This window comes from Primulina tabacum, chromosome 11, assembly GCF_025594145.1.
Source record: "Primulina tabacum isolate GXHZ01 chromosome 11, ASM2559414v2, whole genome shotgun sequence".
Classification (NCBI taxonomy): Eukaryota; Viridiplantae; Streptophyta; class Magnoliopsida; order Lamiales; family Gesneriaceae; genus Primulina; species Primulina tabacum.
The window spans coordinates 27,319,049-27,344,805 of NC_134560.1; the positions used below are offsets into that span (position 1 = coordinate 27,319,049).

At 37.3% G+C, this 25,757-nt stretch overlaps 1 protein-coding gene across 1 annotated transcript; it reads left to right on the plus strand.

The window, feature by feature from the left end:
• The first annotated feature begins 6,714 nt into the window (after positions 1 to 6,714).
• On the plus strand, positions 6,715 to 8,945 carry LOC142519805 (pectinesterase-like). The gene is made up of 3 exons (XM_075622829.1): positions 6,715 to 7,355; positions 7,664 to 8,128; positions 8,217 to 8,945. Exons 1-3 carry the CDS (start codon positions 6,812 to 6,814, stop codon positions 8,912 to 8,914), a joined length of 1,707 nt encoding a protein of 568 aa, XP_075478944.1. The 5' UTR covers positions 6,715 to 6,811; the 3' UTR covers positions 8,915 to 8,945.
• The last annotated feature ends 16,812 nt before the right edge of the window (positions 8,946 to 25,757 follow it).

Below are 25,757 nucleotides of genomic sequence, written 5' to 3' on the forward strand. Positions count from 1 at the left end.
TGATTCAGACTTTGACTTCTAAAGATGATTTGTAGATCATCGTCTTATCTTTCTAACGCATACTGAATCGCTTCATTTCGATAAACGATCTGAGAGATATGACCAAAATACCGCAGCTGATCAAACTCAACTGATTGCTGTTTTCGTGTGATCAGTTCGGTAATTGAGCGATCCGTTAGACCATGATAACATCCGATTTTTACCAACTGACGTGAAATATGATTTGTTCCAAATTGAGTTTTCTAATCAGTCCAGTTGACGGATTGTCATTTGGATAATCTAGTTGAGAGATATTTACCAAGAAACAAATTCAAGATGCAACGGATACAATAAATGAGTCTCACTGTACGATCAGTTTTCCCACCTATATAAAAAGAAGATCAGTGAAGACTCAAATAAAAAAAGGCACACTCATTGCATATCAGCTTTGAGAAGAAATCAAGCCCAGAGGGAACTCTTCACAGATATATCAGCTTAGATTAGAAGCGTATTTCCCTCAGTGTGTGAGAACATCCTTGTTCGGTTCTCATACACACAAACACTCTCATTCACTCAAATACAGTCTTGCTCAAAGACGTTAAACTTGTGTATATAGTCTTTCTCACATAGAAATTAAAGAAGTGTTGACTGGAAGGTGCTGCCTTCAGTCTAGTCTAGGAGTTCAGTTTAGGCAGTGGTAAAGTCCTAGCTGAGTGGGTTTGTACAAAGAGTTGTATAAATCAAAGTCTTCTAGTGGATCCTACCCGAGGCGGTAGAAGGGTTGACGTATGAGGAGTTGAAGTTTCCGAACATCCATAAACATATCTTGTGTATTTAACTATTCAACTATTGTTTTCAAACTGTTTGGATCAGATAGAGTATCCATCAGTTCAGTTGTCACCATAACTGAACTGATGAATGCAAAAACTAATCTGTCCCTTTTCGGTTATTCAGTTTACATAAGATAAAATGCTTTCTAATATAACAGTCTTCTTCACGAAGGATTACTTCGAGTTTCTTCCGCTTGGTTTTTAACCAAACTCGATTTAATTCATCGGTGTTAAAATTCTTAGCACACGAGCTATTGCACCTCATTGGAGAATATTTTGTTTGAAGAATCCCAAAGATGCTCAGCAAACGATCCTTCAAATATTTTATATGTTTGCTGTGATATTTTGTTGTTTAGCTGTTTGCAGAATTTTTGAGTTCAACTGACAGCAAAATAGCTAAACTAATCAGCAGACAAAGATTTCAGTTGCAGTCTACTTGTTCAACTGATCATCAGACGAAAACCCAACTACTAGCTGAAACTGATGAGTTAAGTGGAGATTAATCATCAGAAATGCCTCCGTTTCATTGCCTTATCAGATCAATATAGATGATCAATGTGGTTCAAATCCCCTTGAGTCCAGTTTGAGTCAACTCGACCAGTTAGCCAGCACAGAGATCAAGTCCAAGACAATCAGCTATTCTTATGGGAAAAAAAAACTCAAAATCGTTGCAACATTCCAAGCATTCTAGGCGATCAATTGTTGATACACTCAGTTCTATTTTATATAAACTAACTGATATGTTATTTGATATATGCTAAGTGTAGTAGCAATTCCCTTACATAAGATGGTGTGCTTTATATTAATAAAAGAGATGCGTAATGAATTAAATTAACATCATGTGTATCTAGTTAGTTTGCATGTAACTGAATTGATTTTGCCAGCTTATACGTTGCCTTAACTGCTTGAGTGTTTATTGCTTAAACTTTTTATTTTAAAAAAAAATCGCGCAACGATTATATTTTTGAGGGGTAGTTTTTGATTTAAATATTAAGGGGGAGCTTTTCTCTAAAACTGATTTTAAATTTTTTATCCCTCGAACTGAAATTTTTTTTTTCAAATCGTTTTATTCAGTTGTTGAGGGTGAACTTTTTTCTGTTATCCCTCGAACTGAAAGTTCTTTTATTCGTTTTAATGTTTTTAAACATTTTTTATTCTTACAAAGGGGGAGAATTATTTATTGTTTAAATTTATTTTAAATCGTTTTAACTGTTCAAGTTTTGTGATCATCAAAAAGGGGGAGATTGTTGGAACATTTTATGTTCGCAATCTTTATTTTTATGTTAACAAAACTTGTTTATTTGTTTATAATGAGTTTACCTAAGTGCGCAGAAACTGAAACTGATCAGGCTTCGAAATGATCAGTTACCAAGCTTAAATTGAAGCTATCGAGACGCAAACTGAAAGTGCCAACTGATTGATCCAACTGAACCAGTAGAACTGAAGTATCAAGAGCAGTTCAACTGATTGTCCAGTTAATAGGTGGTTCAGCAGAAGACCTTCAGAAGCCTGGCTAGCTGATGAAGTGTACAACTGATGAAGAGCCAAACTGGCCAGTTCAACTGAATGAGTGAAATTACTTCAGCTGACGAGTCAACTCATTCCACCTCATCAGTTCAAAATATATGTTAGGAGCGAACCAGTTTGTAGATACGACAAGCTTAATCCAGCTATTCACAAAGGTACAAAAGCTATTGTACGATCAAGGTACAATAAGAGACGTTGCAGTAGCGCTTAAAGTCAAATGTTCCAGATATCTATTTGGGGGAACAAATTCAAACTGCAACGGATTCTTTCACTGAGTCTCACTGTTCGTTTAACCAAACGCCTATAAATAGAATCCGAAGCTCCATGAAATCGATGATTAGAGTTGACGAGTGAAAAGATAAAATACAAAGAGGGCACTCACAACGCTTATCAGTTTTGAAGAAGCTATCAGTCCAGAAGAAACACTTCAACGTGTTATTAGCTTAGTTTTAGGAGCATATTTCCCTCAGTGTGTGAGAACACTTTCGGGAAGTTTTCAGAGATCAGTTCTCACACGCACACACACACACACACCACCACTCAAATTCCATCTTGCACAATGACGTAAAACTTGTGTATGTAGTCTTTGACACATAGAAGTTAAACAAGTGTTGGCTGGAAGGTGATGCCTTCAGTCGAGACTAGGAGTTCAGTTAGGTAGTGGGTAAGTTCTAAGCTGGGAGGGTTATTACACTTGTTGTAATTAATCAAAGTCTTCTAGTGTATCCTACCCAAGGAGGTAGAAGGGGTGACGTAGAAGCAGTTGAAGTCTCCGGACATCCATAAATATATCTTCTGTACTCTAACTGTTAACCCATTGCTTTAAACTGACTTGATCAGTTCGAGTGTCTATCAGTTATGTTCTCACCATAACAGAACTGATATGTGCGCGAAGTGATCCCCCTTATCTTCAGTTAATTAGTTACACAAGATTAAAAGCTTTAACCGATCAATTTTATAAACGAAGGATTATTTCGACTATTTTCCGCTTGATTTAATTTAAAACTTGATCTAATTCATCGGTGTAAACATTCTTAGAACACGAGCTATTACAGCTCATCACGTTTTTAGAGGATTTTCCTGATCCAACAATTGGTATCAGAGCTAGCTGTTCTAAGAAGGACATTTGAATACTTATATTTCTTTTAAAATGTTTTTAAAATGGTTTTCAAAACCCTCTGATAATATTTTATATTTTTGCTGTGATATTTTTTTGTTTAGCTTTTTGCAGAATTTTTGAGTTCAACTGACAGCAGAATAGCTAAACTGATCAGCAGACAAAGATTTCAGTTGCAGTCTACCAGTTCAACTGATCATCAGACAAAAACCCAACTACTAACTAAAACTGATGAGTTAAGTGGAGCTTATCATCAAAAATTCCGCCGCTTCATTGCCTTATCAGATCAATATAGATGATCAATGTGGTTCTGCACCAATTGAGTCCAGTTTGAGTCAGCTCGACCAGTTAATCAGCACAGAGATCAAGTCCAAGGCAATTAGCTATTCTTATGGCAAAAGAAACTCAAAATCGATGCAGCATTCCAAGCATTCTAGGCGACCAATTGTTGATACACTCAGTTCTATTTTATATAAAATAACTGATACTTGATGTTATTTGATATTTGTTAAGTGTAGTAGTAATACCCTTACATAAGATGGTGTGCTTTATATTAATACAAGGGATGCGTAATAGATTAAATTAACATCATGTGTATCCAGTTAGTTTGCATGTAACTGAATTGATTTTGCCAATTTATACGTTGCCTTAACTGCTTGAGTGTTTATTGCTTAAACTTTTTTAAAAAAAAATCGCGCAACGATTATATTTTTGAGGGGGAGTTTTTGATTCAATTATTAAGAGGGAGCTTTTCTATAAAACTGATTTTAAATTTGATATCCCTCGAACTGAATTTTTTTTTTTCAAATCATTTTATTCAGTTGTTGAGGGGGAGCTTTTCTTTCTGCTATCCCTCGAACTGAAAGTTCTTTTTTTAGTTTTAATGTTTTTAAACATTTTTTATTCTCACAAAAAGCGAGAATTATTAACTGTTTAAATTTATTTAAATCATTTTAACTGTTCAAGTTTTGTGATCAACTGAAGGGGGAGATTGTTGGAACATTTTATATTCGCAATCTTTATTTTGATGTTAACAAAACTTGTTTATTTGTTTATAATAAGTTTACCTAAGTGCGCAGAAACTGAAACTGATCAGGCTTCGATATGATCAGTTACCAAGCTTAAACCGATGTTATCGAGACGCAAAATGAAAGTGCCAACTGATTAATCGAACTGAACAAGTACAACTGAAGTATCAAGAGTAGTTCAACTGATTGTCTAGTTGATAGGTGGTTCAGCAGAAGACCTTCCAAAGCCCGGCTAGCTGATGAAGTGTTCAACTGATGAAGAGCCAAACTGACCAGTTCAACTGAATCAGTGAAATCAGTTCAGCTGACGAGTCAACTGATTTAACCTCATCAGTTTAAGACCAGTTCAAAACATCACCTAGTAGCGAACCAGTTTGCAGATACGACAAGCTTAATCCAGATATTCACAAAGGTACAAAAGCTATTGTACGATCAAGGTACAATAAGAGACGTTGAAGCAGCGCTTAAATCCAAATGTTCAAGATATCTATTTGGGGGAACAAATTCAAACTGCAACGGATTCTTTCACTGAGTCTCACTGTTCGTTTAACCAAACGCCTATAAATAGAATCCGAAGCTCCATGAAATCGATGATTAGAGTTGACGAGTGAAAAGATAAAATACAAAGAGGGCACGCACAACGCTTATCAGCTTTGAAGAAGCTATCAGTCCAGAAGAAACACTTCAACGTGTTATCAGCTTAGTTTTAGGAGCATATTTCTCTCAGTGTGTGAGAACACTTTCGGGAAGTTTTTAGAGATCAGTTCTCACACGCACACACACACACACACCACCACTCAAATTCCATCTTACACAATAACGTAAAACTTGTGTATGTAGTCTTTGACACATAGAAGTTAAACAAGTGTTGGCTGGAAGGTGATGCCTTCAGTCTAGACTAGGAGTTCAGTTAGGCAGTGGGTAAGTCCTAAGCTGGGAGGGTTATTACACTTGTTGTAATTAATCAAAGTCTTCTAGTGTATCCTACCCGAGGAGGTAGAAGGGGTGATGTAGGAGCGGTTGAAGTCTCTGAACATCCATAAACATATCTTGTGTACTCTAACTGTTAACCCTAACTTTAAATTGACTTGATCAGTTCGAGTATATATCAGTTCAGTTCTCACCATAACTGAACTGATACATGCGAGAACTAACCCCCCTATCTTCAGTTAATTAGTTACACAAGATTAAAAGCTTTAACCGATCAGTTTTCTTAACGAAGGATTACTTCGAGTATTTTCTGATTGATTTAATTTCAAACTCGATATAATTCATCGGTTTAAACATTCTTAGAACACGAGCTATTGCAGCTCATCACGTTTTTAGAAGATTTTCCCGATCCAACAATATATGTATGTATATTGTATTATCAAAAGTTGATAATGATTTAATTATGGATTGTTTTTTGAAGAGTATAAATTACATACATGAAGGATTTAAAATAACGAAATAACAGTATCCTGATCCAAGTAGGATTCCTGATTTTATCATAAACCAAAACTTATAAATATTTTATTAAGAATTATATGAAATAAAATAATTTTTACACTTTTCTTCCTTATCACTTCCTCACAAAAATAGGCCACTGCATAATTTTTGAGAAGAATTTCAGCTGCCCTTCCACCAACGGGATCCCTTCGGATTACTAAAATCTTGGCGATTCAATCTCGACCCAAATTTTGTTTTGATCTTTAGTGTGATTAAATGAGAAATATAGTCTCTGATCGTGGAGCTTATTTGATGGTCGAAGAAAGAGGAAGATTTGTTCGTGGAGATTTACCAAAAGGAAGAACTCCGTCAATCACGAAGTGGTTTGGTGTCCAGCGTTAAATACGAAAAAGAAAACTGATTGAAAAACCTATGAATGTTTTAAATCATTCGACGCCTAAGAAATATTTTGAACGTCAAATAAATTTTTAAACTTCGGTTGTGCTTTGGATACAAGAAACGATACCCAACACTCCTATGCATCTTAGAGTTTACAAATAGCCAGAATATGTCACAAACAAATTAACCTTTCTATTGTTTGAATATTAAAACAAAAAGAAAAAGGAAAATTTTGGCCACGTATAACCAATTATTTCTATAAATTAATTTGCATTAAGACAGCCTTTGTTTATCCTAAAGTTTCGAATGGCCTTCCCTTTAATGACCTCCAAACCTACGGCTATTCGATATTGTCTCCCCAGCTACAAATGTCCTTATAAAATTGTCTGAAAATCATCCATCCCTTAGAGTTTAATGGAAATTCCATATCCATTAATCTGCACCAACCCCCTCAAGAGCTCTGCAAAAAACAAAAAGCGAGAAACCGAAAAACCCAACAATACATGAAAATGGGATCCGACTCAGGAAGCAAGAAGAAGATCGCCGTGGCTGGCGTCGCATCCATCCTCTTGGTGGCAGCCGTGGTTGCCGTTACTGTCGGCGTCTCGAAGAACCGAGGCGGTGGCTCTAATGAGTCTTCCACCACCAACACGCCTACCATCAGCACCTCCAGCAAGGCGGCGCAGGCGATCTGCTCCCCCACAGATTACAAAGAAGCCTGCGAAGAATCTCTGGCTGGGGCCAACACCACTGATCCCAAGGAGCTCATCAAGCTGGCATTCAATGCTGCCGTCGAGAACATAGGCGATGCCCTAAAAAACTCGACGCTGCTCAAGGATGCAGCTACCGATGAGAGGACCAAAGGGGCGTTGGAAACCTGCGAGGAGTTGCTCAACACCTCCATTGATGATCTGAAAAGGTCGTTAGACAAGTTTGGGGAGTTTGATGTGAGTAATTTGGATGAATATATGGAGGACGTCAGGACGTGGCTTAGCGGAGCCATTACTTATCAGGAGACCTGCATTGATGCATTTGAGAACACCACAGGTACAAAATATATAACTTGTCTAAATATCATATAAATCCAAATTTATTTATATAATATTTATACATATACTAATTTAATCTATAAAATGTTATTAAATAAAATCATAATAAAAATATATATTATATAAGAAAACAAAGTTTATTGGATACGAACACATATTACCTTAGCTTTTTTAATGTGCACACAAAATATAATAAAATCTTGGTTTATAAAATTATTATTATTAAGGTAATATGCATTTTAGCAAAAAAAAAAAATATGGTTAATAAAAATTTATATTGTGGTAATGGGTTTGATCTGAGTACAGGTGACACCGGGGAGAAGATGAAGCAGCTGTTGAAAACCGCATCGGAGCTATCAAGCAATGGCCTGGCCATGGTCACTGATTTCACCTCCATTTTGTCTTCGTTGCAGCTTGGAAACATCGGCAGCAGCCGCCGGCTACTCGAAGCCAACGACACTCCTTCGTTCTTTGACACCAAGGCACGGAGGCTTCTCGCTGTCACGCCCACATCATTGAAGCCCAACGCTGTGGTGGCGCAAGATGGAAGCGGTCAATTCAAGACCATCGGTGCTGCCATCTCTTCCGTCCCCAAGAAAAATAATCAAACATTCGTCATTTTTGTCAAGGCTGGTTTGTACAAGGAGACTGTTATAATCCCAAAGAAGGTCAACAACATAGTGTTGATCGGAGAAGGGCCGGACAAGACTAGAATCACCGGAAACAAGAACTTTGCCGACGGCACTCAGACCTTCCACTCTGCCACTGTTGGTGAGTTTTTTTTCTCATTTCTGGATCTTACCCAAATATTACATATATCCCGAATTTTAATTTCTAACCCTGCTGCTATTAATTTCAGCCGTGAACGGAGATGGTTTCATCGCCAAGGACATCGCCATTGAGAACACCGCCGGTGCAGAAAAGCACCAGGCTGTGGCTGTCCGTGTCTCAGGTGACAAATCCATCTTCTACAACGTCCACATGGACGGATTCCAAGACACCCTCTACGCCCACGCCTACCGCCAGTACTACAGAGACTGCGTCATCTCCGGCACCATCGACTTCATCTTCGGAGACGCCATGTCCATCTTCCAGAACACGCGCATGGTCGTCCGCAAGCCTTTGGAAAACCAGGCTTGCATGGTCACAGCCCAGGGCCGCAAAGACCCACGTGGAGTCGGCGCCATAATCCTCCAGAACTGCGATATCGTCGCAGAACCCGCATTCACTGCCATAAAACCTGCACTGGAAGCATACCTTGGACGGCCATGGAAGGAGTACTCCAGGACCATTATCATGCAATCCAACATCGACGGGTTCATTGCACCAGAAGGATGGTCTCCATGGGCGGGAACGTTCGCACTGGATACTCTGTACTATGGGGAGTACCAGAACCGCGGACCGGGGTCGAATCAGGCTGGTCGGGTTCACTGGAAAGGCATCAAGAAGATTTCCCCACAGATTGCTGAAAGCTTCACCGGAGGGAAAATGTATACAGATGATGTCTGGGTGACGAGCTCGGGGGTGCCGTATGTTCCAACCCTCATGAAAGTGTAAATATAATGTATTTATTTAATTAGCTTTTATAATTGTATTGTATTGTATATTAGCATGAAAGAATTTCATTAAAAAATTTTGTAATAGTTATGACGAGAGAGAATTTCAATAAATTAACTAGGTTGTTTTTTTTTTTTGTTTAATATCCTCTATTTTCGTTTATTTTTTTAATTGTGATATTGTTTGCATAATATTTTGATTTGCGGACGTGTCACATACAAAGATACACCAATTTGTTTAAAAATGATAAAAATATAACTTCTAAAAACACGATTATTGTAGATACTAAATTTGACCGTCCGTTATGATCTCCTAAACAAATTTGACGGTTATAAACAAAAAAAACTAAAGAAAAATCTTGGAAATTGTAGATAAAATCCTAACAGGATTTATATTTTCAATATACCGTAGAAATTTACAAAATATTATCATATTACAAAAGAACGTTGCTGAAATATGAAAGAAAATGACTCGAACTACTGGAATCTGGAATGAAAACTATGAAAATTCTGCAGGGAGTGTGCTAGAATTGTGCGACAGATTTTGTGTATTTTGTTTTGACTGATTACTCATTTTCTTCTCTATACTGTGCGGTTTTTTCCACTCACTCAATGACTCACGATCTGTCCATGTTTTTTTCCGATGATCTCCTCGTATCTGCGTATAATTTGATACATTCTAACCAATTTTGAATTAATGGGTTTTCTTATCAAATTTGCTTCTTCTATTTATCTTCCTGGGTTTAATTAAGTTTTGGGCATGTCTAACTTTGAGCCTAAATAAAATAAGGCCTCAACAAATGCCCTCCGCAAGCATTGATCCATTGAGTCAAAATTCTTGTATACTAATGCTTAATCCATTTTTTTCACTAGTCAAGACTATGAAACTGGAAGCCCATGAAGCCCCGTTATGCCTTCAAAAATTATGTCCTGAACTTTGGCAGAAACAATCACTTTCAAAATTTTAGTATCCCGCTTTCTTCTTCTTCCTCCTCATTCTTCTTCCAGAAGTCCAAGCTACATCTTGACCTCATCATGCAGGAACACACTACCTAGACGCCATTGACCAATCTTTTACCCAAATAATGTATTCACCAGTAGCCCGTCATGCCCCCGCCTGCAACCTGACTAGCCACCTCAGTCCTTGCTTCAACCCAGCTCATTTGGCTTGTTGTGCAGCTATTGTTGTTGGAAACTATGAGTGTCAGAGTTTGAAAACAAAAAAAGGTTAAAATAATTGGAGAACGAAACTAAACTAACAAAACTTAAATTTCGTAACTGATCTCGAAACTAAAGAAAACTTATCGGACTGAAATGGATTAAGAACTAAAGTAAATAGACTAAAGTTTTTATAAGTATAAATAAGTCAAAAAACTGATGATTCGAAGATCGTTAAACAGATTGATGATTATAAGTCGAAAAACTTATGATTCGAAGATCGTTAAACAGATTGATGATCATAGCTGAAGAATTCGCAATATAGAACTGAAATGACCTGAAACATCCACTACTTTTAAACTTTATAATCCTACTAATTTTTTTCTTTATAAAATTAGAAACCTTTAATTAAAACCCACCTAGCTTTTCAAAAATTGAAATGCATACCGTAATGCCCCGAAAATTTGAAGGTCAACGCGAACCACATGCATGCAAGTTATTAAATATCTTTTGTATTTCAATTAATTATTTTAATTGCATAAACTAATTACGTTGTGCATGTTCACATGTTTAAAATATATTTTTCTACATGGTTGCACTAAAATGTATTTTTAAATGTTATTCGAGTTACGATCGAGGAACGGAGATCGATGGTTGAAAAATAGAAAATGTTTTTATTAAGTAATTGTTTTTAATTATTTGAAATATGATTGATGGTTTTTTTTATTTCTGAAAATAAGGGGTTTTGAGGTGATTTTATACGTCGGGACATAAATTTTATCGATGTGGGATTTGCAACAAAAATACAAACGTGTTGACAACCCGACTAATAAATTCACAAACTTTTCTACTCAAAATAATTCTTAATATTTTAATTAAACAATAGTGGGCTATATGGGCCTAATTAACATTGTTAATGAGTCTAAACTAGCAATTAGAGATTGATTATGATTTTGATTAATATTTAAAACAAAAAACCTACTCTTAACCATACCAAACCCCACTCCCACCTCCCCAATACAATCAAAACTCTCCCCTTCACATAATTCACGGCATACATAAAAAATTGAAGGAAAGGCATCAAATTGCTAGAGTTTTCAAAATCGTCGTCTCCTCGTCGTCGTTCTTCAATCGTCAACGGTATTCGTGCGTATACGCAAAAGGCACGCCATATTCTTTTCTTCAAACATCTATCACACCATAGTAATTTTTTAAGCATATTTTTAATGAAAACATGGCACACAATTGTAACGCCCCGAAAATTTAAAGGGGCCACGCGAACCACATGAATATAAATTATTAAATTCTTTGTATTTTGATTAAAATGTTTTAATTGCATTAATTAATTATGTGGTACATATTAGCGTGTTTAAAATATATTTTTCTACATGGTTGCATTAAAATGTATTTTTTAAAGATTATTCGAGTTGCGATCGAGGAACGGAGACCGAGGGCTGAAAAATTAGAAAATATTTTTATTAAATAATTATTTTTAATGATTTAAAATATGGGTGATGCTTTTTAGTATTTTTGAAAATAAAGGGGTTTTGAGGTGATTTTATACGCCGGGACGTAAATTTTATCGGTGTTGGATTTTCAACTAAAATACGAACTTTTAAGCAACCCGGCTAATAAATTCACATATTTAATTAAAAAAAATTTTGTTAATATTTTATTTAAATCCTAATTAGACTAATGGGCTTAATTTGGAGGCTTAATAGGCCTAAAAGCCTTGAGGTTGATTAATTAGTATTTAAAGTATTAATTAATCAAAAACCCTATTCTAGAAACAAAAAAAACAATCGGCCACTCTCTTTCAAAAATAGAAAACTCTCCCCACCCCTCTCTCATACACACACACGGCACATATACAATTTGGGAAGGATTTTCAAAGGTGCTAGCAAGTTCAAGCCAAGGTGTCCCTCCGTTCTTCGTCGTCAACATTTGTTCAAGCGTATTTAACGCAAAGGCACGCCATATTCTTTTTTTCAATCATCTATCATACCATAATATTTATTTGAACATGTTTTGAAAGAAAACAAGGCACTCAAATTATAATTTTCGCAACTATTCATATGCACGAGTTTAACTCTTGGTTGTTGATTCAAAAATCATGTTTAATTGGTGTTAAGGGGCTGCCATGGTTAGGGTATGAATCAATGGTGTTTTAAACAAATTTTAGGGTCCTAGACACACACTAATAAGCTGAAAACGTGAGTAACAATAAGCTGGAAAAAAACTGTGGGTCAAATTCAAGGAGTCGTGGGGTATGTTGGCTTGTTCTTAATGCTATGGCTTGATTTCTATGCATGGGGCTTAGGGGTTCGACAAGGTCTCGAGGAGGGCTCGTGCTGGACGTGGGTCAGGGTCAGGAAGGGTCCTAGCATGGCTAGGACCCCTGGAGCGCAGCCTTGGAGGAGTCCCATGCAGCAGGGACTCCTCGCGCGGCAGTAGGAGTGACAGCAGCCAAGGGGTGGCTCGCTGCTGGGGCTTGGGTGAGTTAGGGGGTTCATCAGGGTCCTAGAATGATGAGAATGGGTCGGCCTAGGGGCTTGAGTGATGGGCTTGCTGGTGGCTTGAAGAAAGGAGGAAAACCATGGGAGGCAAAGCTAGCGCGCAGGCTGTGTCATGCGTCGAGGGGCTCGCTGCTTGGTTCCAGGGGCTGGGCTGGTATGGGTATGGTATGGGCGTGGTCCAGGGAAGGTTAGGGTGGTGTGGGCTAGGCGGTGGCTCGGTTGGAAGTGTCCTAGGTTGGCTAGGAGTCGTTATGTGCTTAGGAGTTACACACACATACACGGGCAGATTTGGGGCAGAGTTCAGTAGGCTTTTTGAACGGGTTAGGGTCATGATTTTGGGCTGGGCTTGCACAGTAGGGTCCCTAGATGGGTTGGCTAGGTTTTGGCTTGAGGTGGCTCGGGCGTGGCTCGGGTAAATTGGGAGATGGCTCAGTGTGTTCGTCGAAGGGTCAAAAACGAGAAATTAAGAAGGAAAATTGATCCAAGGGTCCACGGGGGTGGCTCATGACTTGGAAGGGTAGAATAAATCCTAAAAATGTTATGTTAAAAATTTGGGATCAAAATAATGAGTTTTGGATTTATTCGGGATTTAATCGCCGCACGAAACGCTAATTAACGAGTTAATTGAAACACCTAGTTTTAAGCCTTATAAAATTATTAAAAATTAGGTTTAAGCTTAAATAATTATTATAAGTCTAATTTTTTAATTTGGGAATTTTATATGAAAGTTTGGTTTAATTCGGGATTAAAACGCATTAAAACGTTATATTTAAAGATAAATTTAAAAGTCATCGAATTAAGCTAAATAAAAATATGAAAAAATTATTGTAGGCTTAAATAATTAATTGGGACATGTTTGAGTCATGAAATCAAGAAAAAAGGCGAAATCGTAAAATGTCGAGTCCAGGGGTAAAACAGTCTTTTTACGCCTAGAAATTAGTAAAGGTCATGGCAGTGCCTGAAATGCTGTTTTTATGATAATATGATTATTTTTAAATGTTTATGAAATATTCATGATTTAATTATGATTTTTAAATGTCTAAGGGATTTTTATGATTTAAGAAGACATTTAAAATACATGTTGCATGCTTGGTTTCAAAAATGGAAAATGTAAATATTATTCATGATTTTTCTAAATATTATTCATGATTTTTCTAAGTGATTTGAATGAAAAATGTTGAAGGATGTGAAGTGATTGTGACTAATTCGTTAATATTGGCGACGTCGTGAGGGTTATGGTCCCAGTGGGAGCCCGACGATCGTGGTTCCATCATTACGAATACGTGGTAACGGTTTTGTGGTAACGGAAGAATAAGAATATCGTGAGGGGAAAAGGCCGCAGAGGGAGCCCATTTATGGGAAAAGGCCCCAGAGGGAGCCCCGACGATCGTATTTCTATTCGATCATGATAGGCCAAGGCTCAGTTGACCGGTGAGAGTGTCGCTGATGTCCCCGTGGCCCAGTACTGTGGTTATATGTAGGTGGATCCATCGATTTTCATGTCATGTTGAGGAAAGTCACAATTAACGATCTGAATTCAACAAAGGAAAAATGAAAAATGTTTATGATCATGAAAAATGTTTTATGTCATGTCATGTTGAGAAAAAAGGAAAAATGTTAAGGTTTATGAAGTGCATCATGAAAATATTTATGAAAATGTTTATGTTCAAGTTTATTCATCTTCATGAAAACGATATTTTAAGTATAAGTATTTTTCACTGTTACGTGTTGACTGTATTACGTATTACTTGTTATCAAGATTATGATGTGTTGAGTCTTTAGACTCACTAGGTGTGATGGATGCAGGTGGGATTGAGGGAGGTCTTGACGGTTGATTCTACTGGACTGTCGGTGCACACAACCCGAGGACCAGCGCTACTATTTTCCGCATTACATTTTATGATTACTCATTTAAATTAAAGATTTTTAACACTATTTATTTATTCTTTTGAGAGATTTTTGAGAGATTTAGTATGAGCTATGCTTTTCAAACTTTTGCTTTTTTGATTTGGTACAACAGTTGACGATTTCATTTTTATGACTATTTCACTTGATTTTTAATTGCTAGTTGGATGATGTTTTATTTTAAAGGGTAAAATATTTTATGAAAATATTTTCATGTGAAAAATATATATGGCCGAAAATTGAGTGTTAAAAAAAAATATTTCTAGCACTTTTAAAGCTATAAAAAGGGCAGACGTTCCAGTATTGTTATTTTCGTAACTATTCACATGCATAATCTAAACTATGGAGTTTTGGTTCCAAAATCATGTTTTATGTAGTTTAAGGGGCTACCATGAATTAGAATTTGATCAAGAATGTTTTTACATGAGTTTGGGTCCTAGAAACTCGACCAACAAGCTGCACAACATGATAGAATACAAGCTGGAAACATCAGGTGTCTTAAGTGATTGAGGGGCTCGATTTATGGGCATGAAGGCTGGGCTTGGTCTCGGCTTGGGTCCAGGGCGATCTAGGGTCTGTTATGGGTCAAGGAAAGAGTCCTAGCCATGCTAGGACTCGAGACCAGGGCTGGGGAGGAGTCCTAGAAAGCTAGTAATCCCACCTGAGAATCTTCAAGGGGACGCGCTGGTGTGTGCTGCTGTGCAGGGAGTAGGTGGCTCGACCAGGGGGCTTTGATTTGGGCTAGGCTAGGTCTTTAGAGTCCTAAGAGGGTACACAAGGGTCTGGGCAGGGGCTGGTGCGGCTTGGGTGGCTGCTGGCTCGAGAGGAAACATGAGAACTTGAGAAGCAAGATACGCGCGAGGCTGCTGTGCTGTTTTGGTGGCTCGCCGCGTGGGTTCCAGGGCTTGGGCTGGTCTGGTCTGGGTCTGAGCGTGGTCTAGGGTTGGTTAGGGTCAGTTTGGGTCGATGGTTAACCAGCTGGAAGGGTCCTAGTTGGGTTAGGAATCCTAGAAGTGAATGGTGACTCACGCACACACACATGCAGAATGTGGGTCAAGTTTTCAATAGGGTTTGAGCGAGATAGGGCTAGGTTCTATGGGCTGGGCTTGGTCAGGAGGGTGCCTAGGTGGGTTGGCTTGGGTTTGGCTTGAGGTGGCTTGACCATGACTCGAGTCAATTGGGAGATGGCTCGGTGTGTTCAATAATGTGTCAAATTCAAAAATTAAAAGATTAAAATTGAAACCATGGGTCCATGGGTGTGGTTCATGGCTCACAAGGGTAGTTTAGGTAATAAAAATGTTATGTCTAAGGTTTGGGATCAAAATAATGAGTTTTGAATTTATCCGAGATTTAATCGCCTCACAAAACGTTAATTAAAGAATTAACTGAAACACCTAGATCTAAGCTTAATAAAATTATGAAAAATTATATTTAAGCTCAAATAATTATTAAAAGTATAAGTTTTAAATTTGGGAACTTTTGTAGTAAGGTTTGGTTTAATTCGGGATTAAAACGCATTAATACGTAATATTTAAAGATTAATCTAAAAGTCCTCTATTTATGCCAAATAAAAATATGAGAAAATTCATGTAAGATTAAATAATTATTTTGGACATGTTAGAGTCAATGAAATTAAGAAAATATCAAAAACGTGAAATTTTACGTCCAGGGGCAAAACAGTAATTTTACACCCGGAAATTAGTAAACATCATGGCAGTGTCCTGAATGCTATTTTATATGCTAATATTATTATTTTAAATGTTTTTGAATTTTTATATGATAAAATATGTATTTTTAATGTTTATGGATTTTTTATATGTTAAAATGTTTAGGAAATTGTGATGATTTAATATGTCAAAATGTCCTTTTAAATGTTTAAATATGTCAAAATGTCATTTTTAAATGTTATGACTTAATATGTTAAAATTTTGATTTTTAATTATGGATTTTATGATTTAATATGTTAAAATTTTGATTTTTAATTATGGATTTTATGATTTAATATGTTATGATTTATTATTTTAAATGTTTATGGGTTTTTATGATGAAAAGATAACGTTAAAAGATATGTTGCATGTTTGGTTTAAAAGAAAAATGTTTTATGCATGTTTAATTTTTATTAAGTGATGAGAATACGAAAAGTTGAAGGAAGTGAAGTAATTGTGACTAATACGATAATATGTTGGAGATATCGTGAGTGTGAAGGTCTAGTGGGAGCCCGACGATCTTCTTTCCATTGATACGAATACGAATACGATGATATTTTAATACATAGGCCAAGAATTGACGGGTGAGAGTGTCGCTGATGTCCCCGCCGCCCAGTACTATGGTTACATGTAGATGGATCCTTCGCCCAATACGAATACAAATACGAGTCACAATTACCGATCTGAATTCAACGAAAGGAATATGAATATGAATATGAATATGAATATGTTGATACGAATATGGATAAGGATACGAATATGGATATGAATATGAATATTTTTATGATGATATGATAAGGTTTATGAAAACTTTTATGAAAAAGTGTATGAAAATGTTTATGTTTAAAGTTTATGCATCATGAAAAGTTTACGAAAATGTTCATGTTCAAGTTTATGCATCTTCATGAAAATGATATTTTAAGTACAAGCACTTTCATTGTTGTATGTGATCTGTATATGTATTACTTGTTATCTTCATTGTTGTATGTGATCTGTATATGTATTACTTGTTATCAAGATTATGGTGTGTGGAGTCTTTAGACTCACTAGGTTTGATTGATGCAGGTGATTATGATAATAATGATTATGGAGGTCTTGATGGTTGATCTGACTAGACTGAAGGTGCACATAACCCGAGGACCGACGCTAGTTTTCCGGACTAGTTATGATTTATGATTTTAAGTGGTGTTAAAGATATTTTTACGACGATTTATTTATGAGTGGTTTTTGGAGATGAAACGTCTGCTATTTGTTTTCTTAAAAAATACTAAAAAAAATATTTTTTATTTTTTTAAGGAATCAGCCGAACACTCACTTATACATAAAAATATTTTTATAAAATATTTTGCACCATTTTAAACAATAAACCAACCAACTAGTATTTAAAAATTAAAGAAAATGTCTTGTAATGCCCGAGATTTTATCCTTTTAATCCGAGATTATTGATTTATGAATTGATGTGATTATGAAAGGACAACTCCGAGAAAGATTGAGAGAACATGTGATATTGTGTGTGAGGAATACAGCATACCTCGCGCACATGCACGGAGACGAGGCGCGCATCTGCGCGAGTAGCAAAGGCCGAGGCAGAATACCTCACGCATATGCGCAAGACTAGGCGCGCATATACACGATCATGTGAAATCTCTAAGTTCCGAGACAGAGAGTCTCGCACATATGCACGAGACGAGACGCGCATATGCGCGGGCAGATGGATTTGTCATGTGCCGAGGCAGTAGGTCTCGAGCATATGCGCGAGCATGGGACGTGCATATGCGCGAGGAGTGCTGGACGTGAAATTAGAAAAGGACACATGTCTTGCCATGCAATAAATAGATAAGCTTCTTCTTCATTCATTTTCATAGTTCAGCCAAGCAAGAACCGAGACTCTATTTCAGAAATTTCAAGTTCTTCATCCCTTAGAAATTTTGATTGTGCAAGATCCGGCCATGTGATTTTTAATCCGAGTTGCGTTCCGTGCTTCTCTCGTCAAGAGCTTCGAAAGGATGTAAGTTTTATTACTTTCCTGTATGGTTCGAAAATTTGGTATTGAAGAAATCATACTTTGATTTATATTCTGTGTTCTTGAGATGATGATAAGCCTATAATCGAAACCAGATCGAAGAACAGGCAGTTTATACAATTGTTATCAATTTTCAGCCTATATTGAATGAGATTGTACAGATTTGGTAATTTTGGGCTGTAATTGTTGTTGATTATGAGCTGTGATTTGCATCTGTTGATGTCTGAGTTGCCGGATATATCGAGATTGCGATGTTATGCCGTCGAAACAGAATTAGATTGAGATTGATCAAATCATGTCTTGCTTTGAGATGTATGTTGATATTGTACTTCTCGAATATGTCATTCCAGATTTGGTATTGAAGGCTTCGAAGAACGATCAAAGCCAGATTGAGATTTGATTCAATCAAGAACTCCGAAAACAAAGATATAAATCAATGATAAACCGGGAGAGATAACTCGAGTAAGAGATAGCTTGAGTTTCCCAAAATCACATACTATATTGTTATTGCTTTGATATGTTTGCAATTCTTGAGATTAATATGCTTAGTCTATTGAGTTATAACAATTTATACATTTGAGTCTTTGGTAGAGGTGCCAAGTCACTAGACATTTGGTTTATATCGATGTGCTTAGGAGAAGATCGACTCCTATTGTAGAGATTCGATATAGTGGGCCAAAGTCTGGGAATAAGAACGTACCACCACCTAGCTGGGAAGAGTAGGTGGGAGACTTGTTACGTTCTTATTCAAACCGGGATCCCTAGATAAGAGTCGAGTCAAAGAGTAAGAGTTAAAGAATTTGATTTATAGCTTTGTATTGATTTATGTTTCGTAGATTACGATACCTATTGTGTTACAAATGTTATATGCTTTTGTATATGTTTATATGAAATGCATGTATACATTGTTTAGACTGGGAAATATGTTTCTCACCGGAATTATCCGGCTGTTGTTGTGTTTGTATGTGTGCATGACAACAGGTGGGACAGGATCAGGGTCGAGAACAGCTTGAAAGATAGAGATTAGAGTGGTGATCCGGGCTTAGAAGTAGAACTTGTTGTTATACACTTGACTTGTGGTTGATAACACTAGTTTGTTATGACTTTATTTTGTACAAGACTTGTACTTTTGATCATGTTGTAGTTCTTGCACTTGGTCTTGTAATTAAATAAGAAGGAGCATAACTTGTTGTAGTATTTTATACACTTGCTTATGAGATGTGCAACTTTTAAAAAAAAAATTCGACCTAGTTTATTTAATTGATCCATTTAATCCCAATGATGATTGATAAGACGGAGTTAGGGTCCGGGTCCCCACGGCAGGTGGTATCAGAGCTGTATGTTCCTTAGACTAAGATAGAAGGGAGTAAGCAGGGTACATTGAGTTTTATTTCGTGCTTTTGTAGTGCTAGCATCTTTTACTGCTTTGAAAATACATGTTTATCTGATTATCTGATTTGATTGGAAACGTGTATTATTGGAAAATGAATCAGAACGGATTCTTGATCAGAGGTATGATGATCAGAGGAGGACTGAGACAGATTTGATAGATTTGATTACTAACCATTTTGATAATCAGATATGCCTCATCGAAGAATCCCAGAACAGGGTAGTACGTCAAATAATCCGAAGGAAGTTACTGCGACACCCATGGAAACATTGCTGAAGAGATTTCAGTCATTCAAACCGCCGACTTTGAAGGGCACTGAGAACTCTATCGATTGCGAGAGTTGGCTTGATGATATTGAGATGTTGTTTGATTCACTTGACTACACAGATGAGCGTAGAGTCAGACTGATTGGGCACCAGTTACACGAGGTTGCAAAAAGCTGGTGTCTTACAACCAAACGAGCTTTGGAGCATCGAGGTACATTTATTACTTGGAAGATTTTTAAAGCAGAATTCTATCAACGATTTTTCCCAGTATCGTACAGAAAAGACAAGGGTGCAGAGTTTGCCAACTTGAAACAGGGTCATCTGAACATTGAAGAATATGTGGTCAAATTCTATCTTGTTACGTTTTGCTTCTCATATTGCTGAGAATGATGAAGCCGTGGCTGATCAGTTCATCAATGGATTGAATCCAGATATTTTTACACTAGTAAATACAGGGTGACCGAATAATTTTGCTGATGCTTTGAACAGAGCAAAAGGAGCTGAAGCAGGTTTGATCAGACAACAAGAAACTTCATATGTTGCTCCAACACAAAAACAGCAACAACCTTCTGCCCAGTTCCACCAACCACCTCCCAGATTTGATAGTGGTGGTAGCAGCAGTGGAAAGAAAGATAATCTGAGAGCCCGAGAGAAACAGTTTAAGAAGTCTGGAAGTAGTTCATCTAGCTCCAGTGGCTCACAACAGACCGGTACTTGCCAGAGTTATACAGGGATCTATTGCAGAATATGTGGAGGAAGACATCCAACAGAGTAATGCCAAGGAGTATTTGGTAGTTGCAACATCTGTCGACAGCAGGGATACTTTGCCAGAGTCTGTCCACAGCGAAGTTCTCAACGATCCCAGTGAGCATAATCATCTGGATCAGTGGCTCAGGCTGATAGACGATCATCTGCTGTTCACTATTTCCAGCCACCTATTACTCAGTCACAGCCGAGGCCAGGAGGAAGCCAGACTGTTAGCCATCCTCCGAGACAGCAGGCCAGAGTGTTTACATTGACTGAGGAACAGGCCTAGGAAGCACCTGATGATGTGGTTGCAGGTAACTGTTCTCTTTGTGGTTATCCTGCTTATGTATTTATAGATACGGGTGCATCCCATACTTTTATATCTGAGCGATTTTCATTGACACATGATTTGCTTGTTGAGTCATTATCTGTTGTAGTATCTGTCTCTTCACCTTTGGGGAGAGGTCTTATATCAGTGAAGTCTGTTAGACATTGTATGCTGCAGTATGATGGTAATGAGATAGAGTTAGATTGTATTGTACTAGATTTGTCTGATTTTGACTGCATTATTGGTATCGATATGCTGACCAAGTACAGAGTTACCGTAGATTATTTCCAGAAAATTGTAAGATTCAGACCTGAGATGGCTGATGAATGGAAATTTTACGGTAAGGGTTCCAGAGCTCGAATTCCTTTGATATCTGTTTTATCTATTACTAGATTATTACAGAAGAGAGCAGAGGGATTTCTTGTGTATTCAGTAGATGTACTGAAGTCGAGCCATTCATTGGCAGATTTTCCAGTGGTATTTAAGTTTGCTGACGTCTTTCCAGATGAGATTTCGGGTTTGCCTCCAATCCGAGAAATAGACTTCAGCATTGAACTAATACAAGGTACAGTACCTATTTCTAAAACTCCATACAGAATGGCACCAGTTGAATTGAAAGAATTGAAAGATCAGCTAGAAGATCTACTAGCGAAGGGTTACATCAGACCGAGTGTTTCTCCTTGGGGCGCTCCAGTACTGTTTGTCAGAAAGAAAGACAGTTCAATGAGGCTCTGCATTGATTATCGGCAATTGAACAAGTCTATAATGAAGAATAAATATCATTTGCCTCGTATTGACGATCTATTTGATCAGTTGCAGGGTTTTCTGTTTATTCCAAGATCGATATGAGATCTGGATATCATCAGCTGAGAGTCAGTGATTCTGATATATTGAAGACTGCTTTCAGAACCAGGTATGGCCATTATGAGTTTATAGTCATGTCGTTTGGTTTAACGAATGCTCCATCTGTATTTATGGGTTTGATGAACCGTATATTTCAGAAATATCTTGATGACTTTGTGATTATTTTTATTGATGATATTCTGATTTATTGAAAGAATTTGATTGATCATGCTGAGCATTTGAGAATTGTGTTGAATATTCTGAGGGCTGAGAAATTGTATGCCAAGTTATCGAAATGTGAATTTTGGCTGAAACAAGTTGTATTTCTGGGGCACATTATATCTGGAAATGGTATTTCTATTGATCCTAGCAAAGTCGAGGCTGTGATCAGTTGGCCTAGACCGACATCAATACCAGAGATACGCAGTTTTATGGGTTTAGCTGGCTATTATCGTCGATTCATTAAAGATTTCTCCAGTATTGCTAAGCCGATTACTCAGTTGACTCAGAAGAATGCACCTTTTGTTTGGTCAGAAGCTTGTGAATCTAGTTTTCTGGAATTGAAAAAGAGATTAACCAGCGCTCTGGTGTTGACTATCCCGTCAGGTACTGATGATTTTGTTGTTTATTGTGATGCTTCTCACAGAGGACTATGTTGTGTTTTGATGCAGCGGTGACATGTTATTGCTTATGCCTCGAGACAATTGAAACCACATGAGACTCGCAATCCGATTCATGATCTTGAATTGGCTTCCATCGTATTTGCATTGAAGATCTGGCGACACTACCTATATGGTGAGAAATTCGAAATTTATTCTCATCACAAGAGTTTGAAATATCTATTTTCACAGTCAGAACTGAATATGAGACAACATAGATGGCTTGATTTATTGAAAGATTTTGATTGTGAAATCAAGTATTATCCGGGAAAATCAAATGCAGCTGATGCGCTGAGTCGAAAGGTATGTTCTTTATCCCTATCGACGATTGGTGTCTCGAATTTGATTGAAGATTGCTGTCTTTTTGGATTAGTATTGGAGACAGATTGTCAACCTCTGAGACTATATACTATTCAAGTCAAACCAGAGCTGATTTTAAGAATCAAAGAAACACAGAAAGTCGATCAGAATGTTCAGAATTCGATTGCGATGTTCAGATCAGGGCATCAATCAGAATATCAGTTTCGTGATAATGTGTTATATGTGAATAATCATCTTGTTGTGCCAGATGTTTCAGACTTGAAACAACAGATTTTGATAGAAGTACACTGTAGTCGTTTTAGTATTCATCCTAGTGGCAGAAAATTGTATAATGGTCTGAAGAAATAGTTTTACTGGAAACAGATGAAATCAGATATTGCAGATTTTGTATACAGATGTTTGAATTGCCAACAGGTGAAAGCAGAAAGGAAGAAACCAGGAAGTCTGTTGCATAGCTTATCTATTCCAGAATGGAAATGGGATCACATTTGCATGGATTTTGTTATGATGCTACAACGATCGTCCCGAGGTTGCGATGCGATTTGGGTCATTATTGACAGATTAACCAAATCAGCGTGTTTTATTCCTTACACAATGATGTACAGACACGACCAGATGGCAGAGATTTATGTCAGAGAAGTGGTCAGATTGCATGGCGTGCCAAAGTCTATTGTATCAGATCGTGATCCTCGATTTACTTCTCACTTTTGGCACAGTTTGCAACATGCTCTCGGTACGAAATTACATCTGAGTACTGCATATCATCCTCAGATATACGGACAATCAGAAAGGACTATCCATACGTTGGAGGATATGCTTAGAGCTATAGTGCTAGACTTTGGCGCTAGTTGGCAAGATTATTTACCATTTTGTGAATTCTCGTACAACAGCAGCTATCAGACGAGCATAGAGATGGCTCCATTTGAAGCGTTGTACGACAAGAAGTGCAGATCCCCTCTTTATTGGGACGAGATATCTGAGGTACCTGAACTTGGACCTGACATGATTCGAGATATGACTGAGAAAGTAAAGCTGATTTAGCAGAGAATGAAGGCATCTCAGGATAGACAGGCCAAATATGCAAATATTCGATGGCGACCGTTAGAATTTGAACAAGGAGACAGAGTATTTCTGAAGATATCTCCCTTAAGAGGCGTTGTCAGATTTGGCAAACGAGGGAAGTTGTCTCCACGTTATATTGGTCCTTATGAGATTCTTGAGAAGATAGGTAATCGTGCCTATCGACTCCCTATTCCTCCTTCTCAATCTGAGATACATGACGTCTTTCATGTGTCTATGCTACGAAAATATCTTCCTGATGCTTCTCATGTTCTTCAGCCTGATGAGGCAGAACTCGATGAAACTTTGAGTTATTTTGAGAAACCGATCCAAATTCTAGATCGTAAAGAAAAGCAGCTCAGAACGAAGACTATTCCGCTTGTGAAAGTTCAGTGGAGTCGTCATGGCATTGAAGAAGCTACTTGGGAGACTGAATCAGATATGAGATAGAAATTTCCAGAGTTATTTCATTGATGTGATTTTCTTATTTAGCTTCTGTTATATATTCTTATTTTATGTGATTTGATTGCCTGCGATTTCGAGGACGAAATCATGTCTCAGAGGAGGAGAATTGTAATGCCCGAGATTTTATCCTTTTAATCTGAGATTATTGATTTTTGAATTGATGTTATTATGAAAGGACATCTCCGAGAAAGATTGGGAGAACATGTGATATTGTGTGTGAGGAATACAGCAAACCTCGCGCACATACGCGGAGACAAGGCGCGCATAGGCGCGAGTAGCAAAGGCCGAGGCAGAAGACCTCGCACATATGCGCATATGCGCGAGGAGTGCTGGACGTGAAATTAGAAAAGAACACATGTCTTGCCATGCAATAAATAGATAAGCTTCTTCTTCATTCATTTTCAGAGTTCAGCCATACAAGAACCGAGACTCTATTTCAGAAATTTCAAGTTCTTCATCCCTTAGAAATTTTGACTGTGCAAGATCCGGCCGTGTGATTTTTAATCCGAGTTGCGTTCCGTGCTTCTCTCGTCAAGAGCTTCGAAAGGATGTAAGTTTTATTACTTTCCTGTATGGTTCGAAAATTTGGTATTGAAGAAATCATAATTTTATTTATATTCTGTGTTCTTGAGATGATGATAAGCCTATAATCGAAACCAGATCGAAGAACAGGCATTTTATACAATTGTTATCAATTTTCAGCCTATATTGAATGAGATTGTACAGATTTGGTAATTTTGGGCTGTAATTGTTATTGATTATGAGCTGTGATTTGTATCTGTTGATGTCTGAGTTGCCGGATATATTGAGATTGCGATGTTATGCCGTCGAAACAGAATTAGATTGAGATTGATCAAATCATGTCTTGCTTTGAGATGTATGTTGATATTGTACTTTTCGAATATGTCATTCCAGATTTGGTATTGAAGGCTTCAAAGAACGATCAAAGCCAGATTGAGATTTGATTCAATCTAGAACTCCGAAAACAAAGGTATAAATCAATGTTAAACCGGGAGAGATAACTCGAGTAAGAGATAGCTTGAGTTTCCCAAAACCACATACTATATTGTTATTGCTTTGATATATTTGCAATTCTTGAGATTAATATGCTTAGTCTATTGAGTTATAGCAAAGCATGCATTTGAGTCTTTGGTAGAGGTGCCAAGTCACTGGACATTTGGTTTATATCGATGTGCTTAGGAAAAGATCGACTCCTATTGTAGAGATTCGATATAGTGGGCCAAAGTTTTGGAATAAGAACGTACCACCACCTAGCTGGGAAGAGTAGGTGGGAGACTTTTTACGTTCTTATTCAAACCGGGATCCCTAGATAAGAGACGAGTCAAAGAGTAAAAGTTAAAGAGTTTGATTTACAGCTTTGTATTGATTTATGTTTCGTAGATTACGATACCTATTGTGTTACAAATGTTATATGCTTTTGTATATGTTTATATGAAA

Coding starts and splice junctions, on each gene's coding strand:
- LOC142519805 (XM_075622829.1), top strand. CDS start 6,812: ATGAAAATGGGATCCGACTCAGGAAGCAAGAAGAAGATCGCCGTGGCT. Junction 7,356..7,663: donor TGCATTTGAGAACACCACAG/GTACAAAATATA, acceptor ATCTGAGTACAG/GTGACACCGGGGAGAAGATG. Junction 8,129..8,216: donor CTTCCACTCTGCCACTGTTG/GTGAGTTTTTTT, acceptor TATTAATTTCAG/CCGTGAACGGAGATGGTTTC.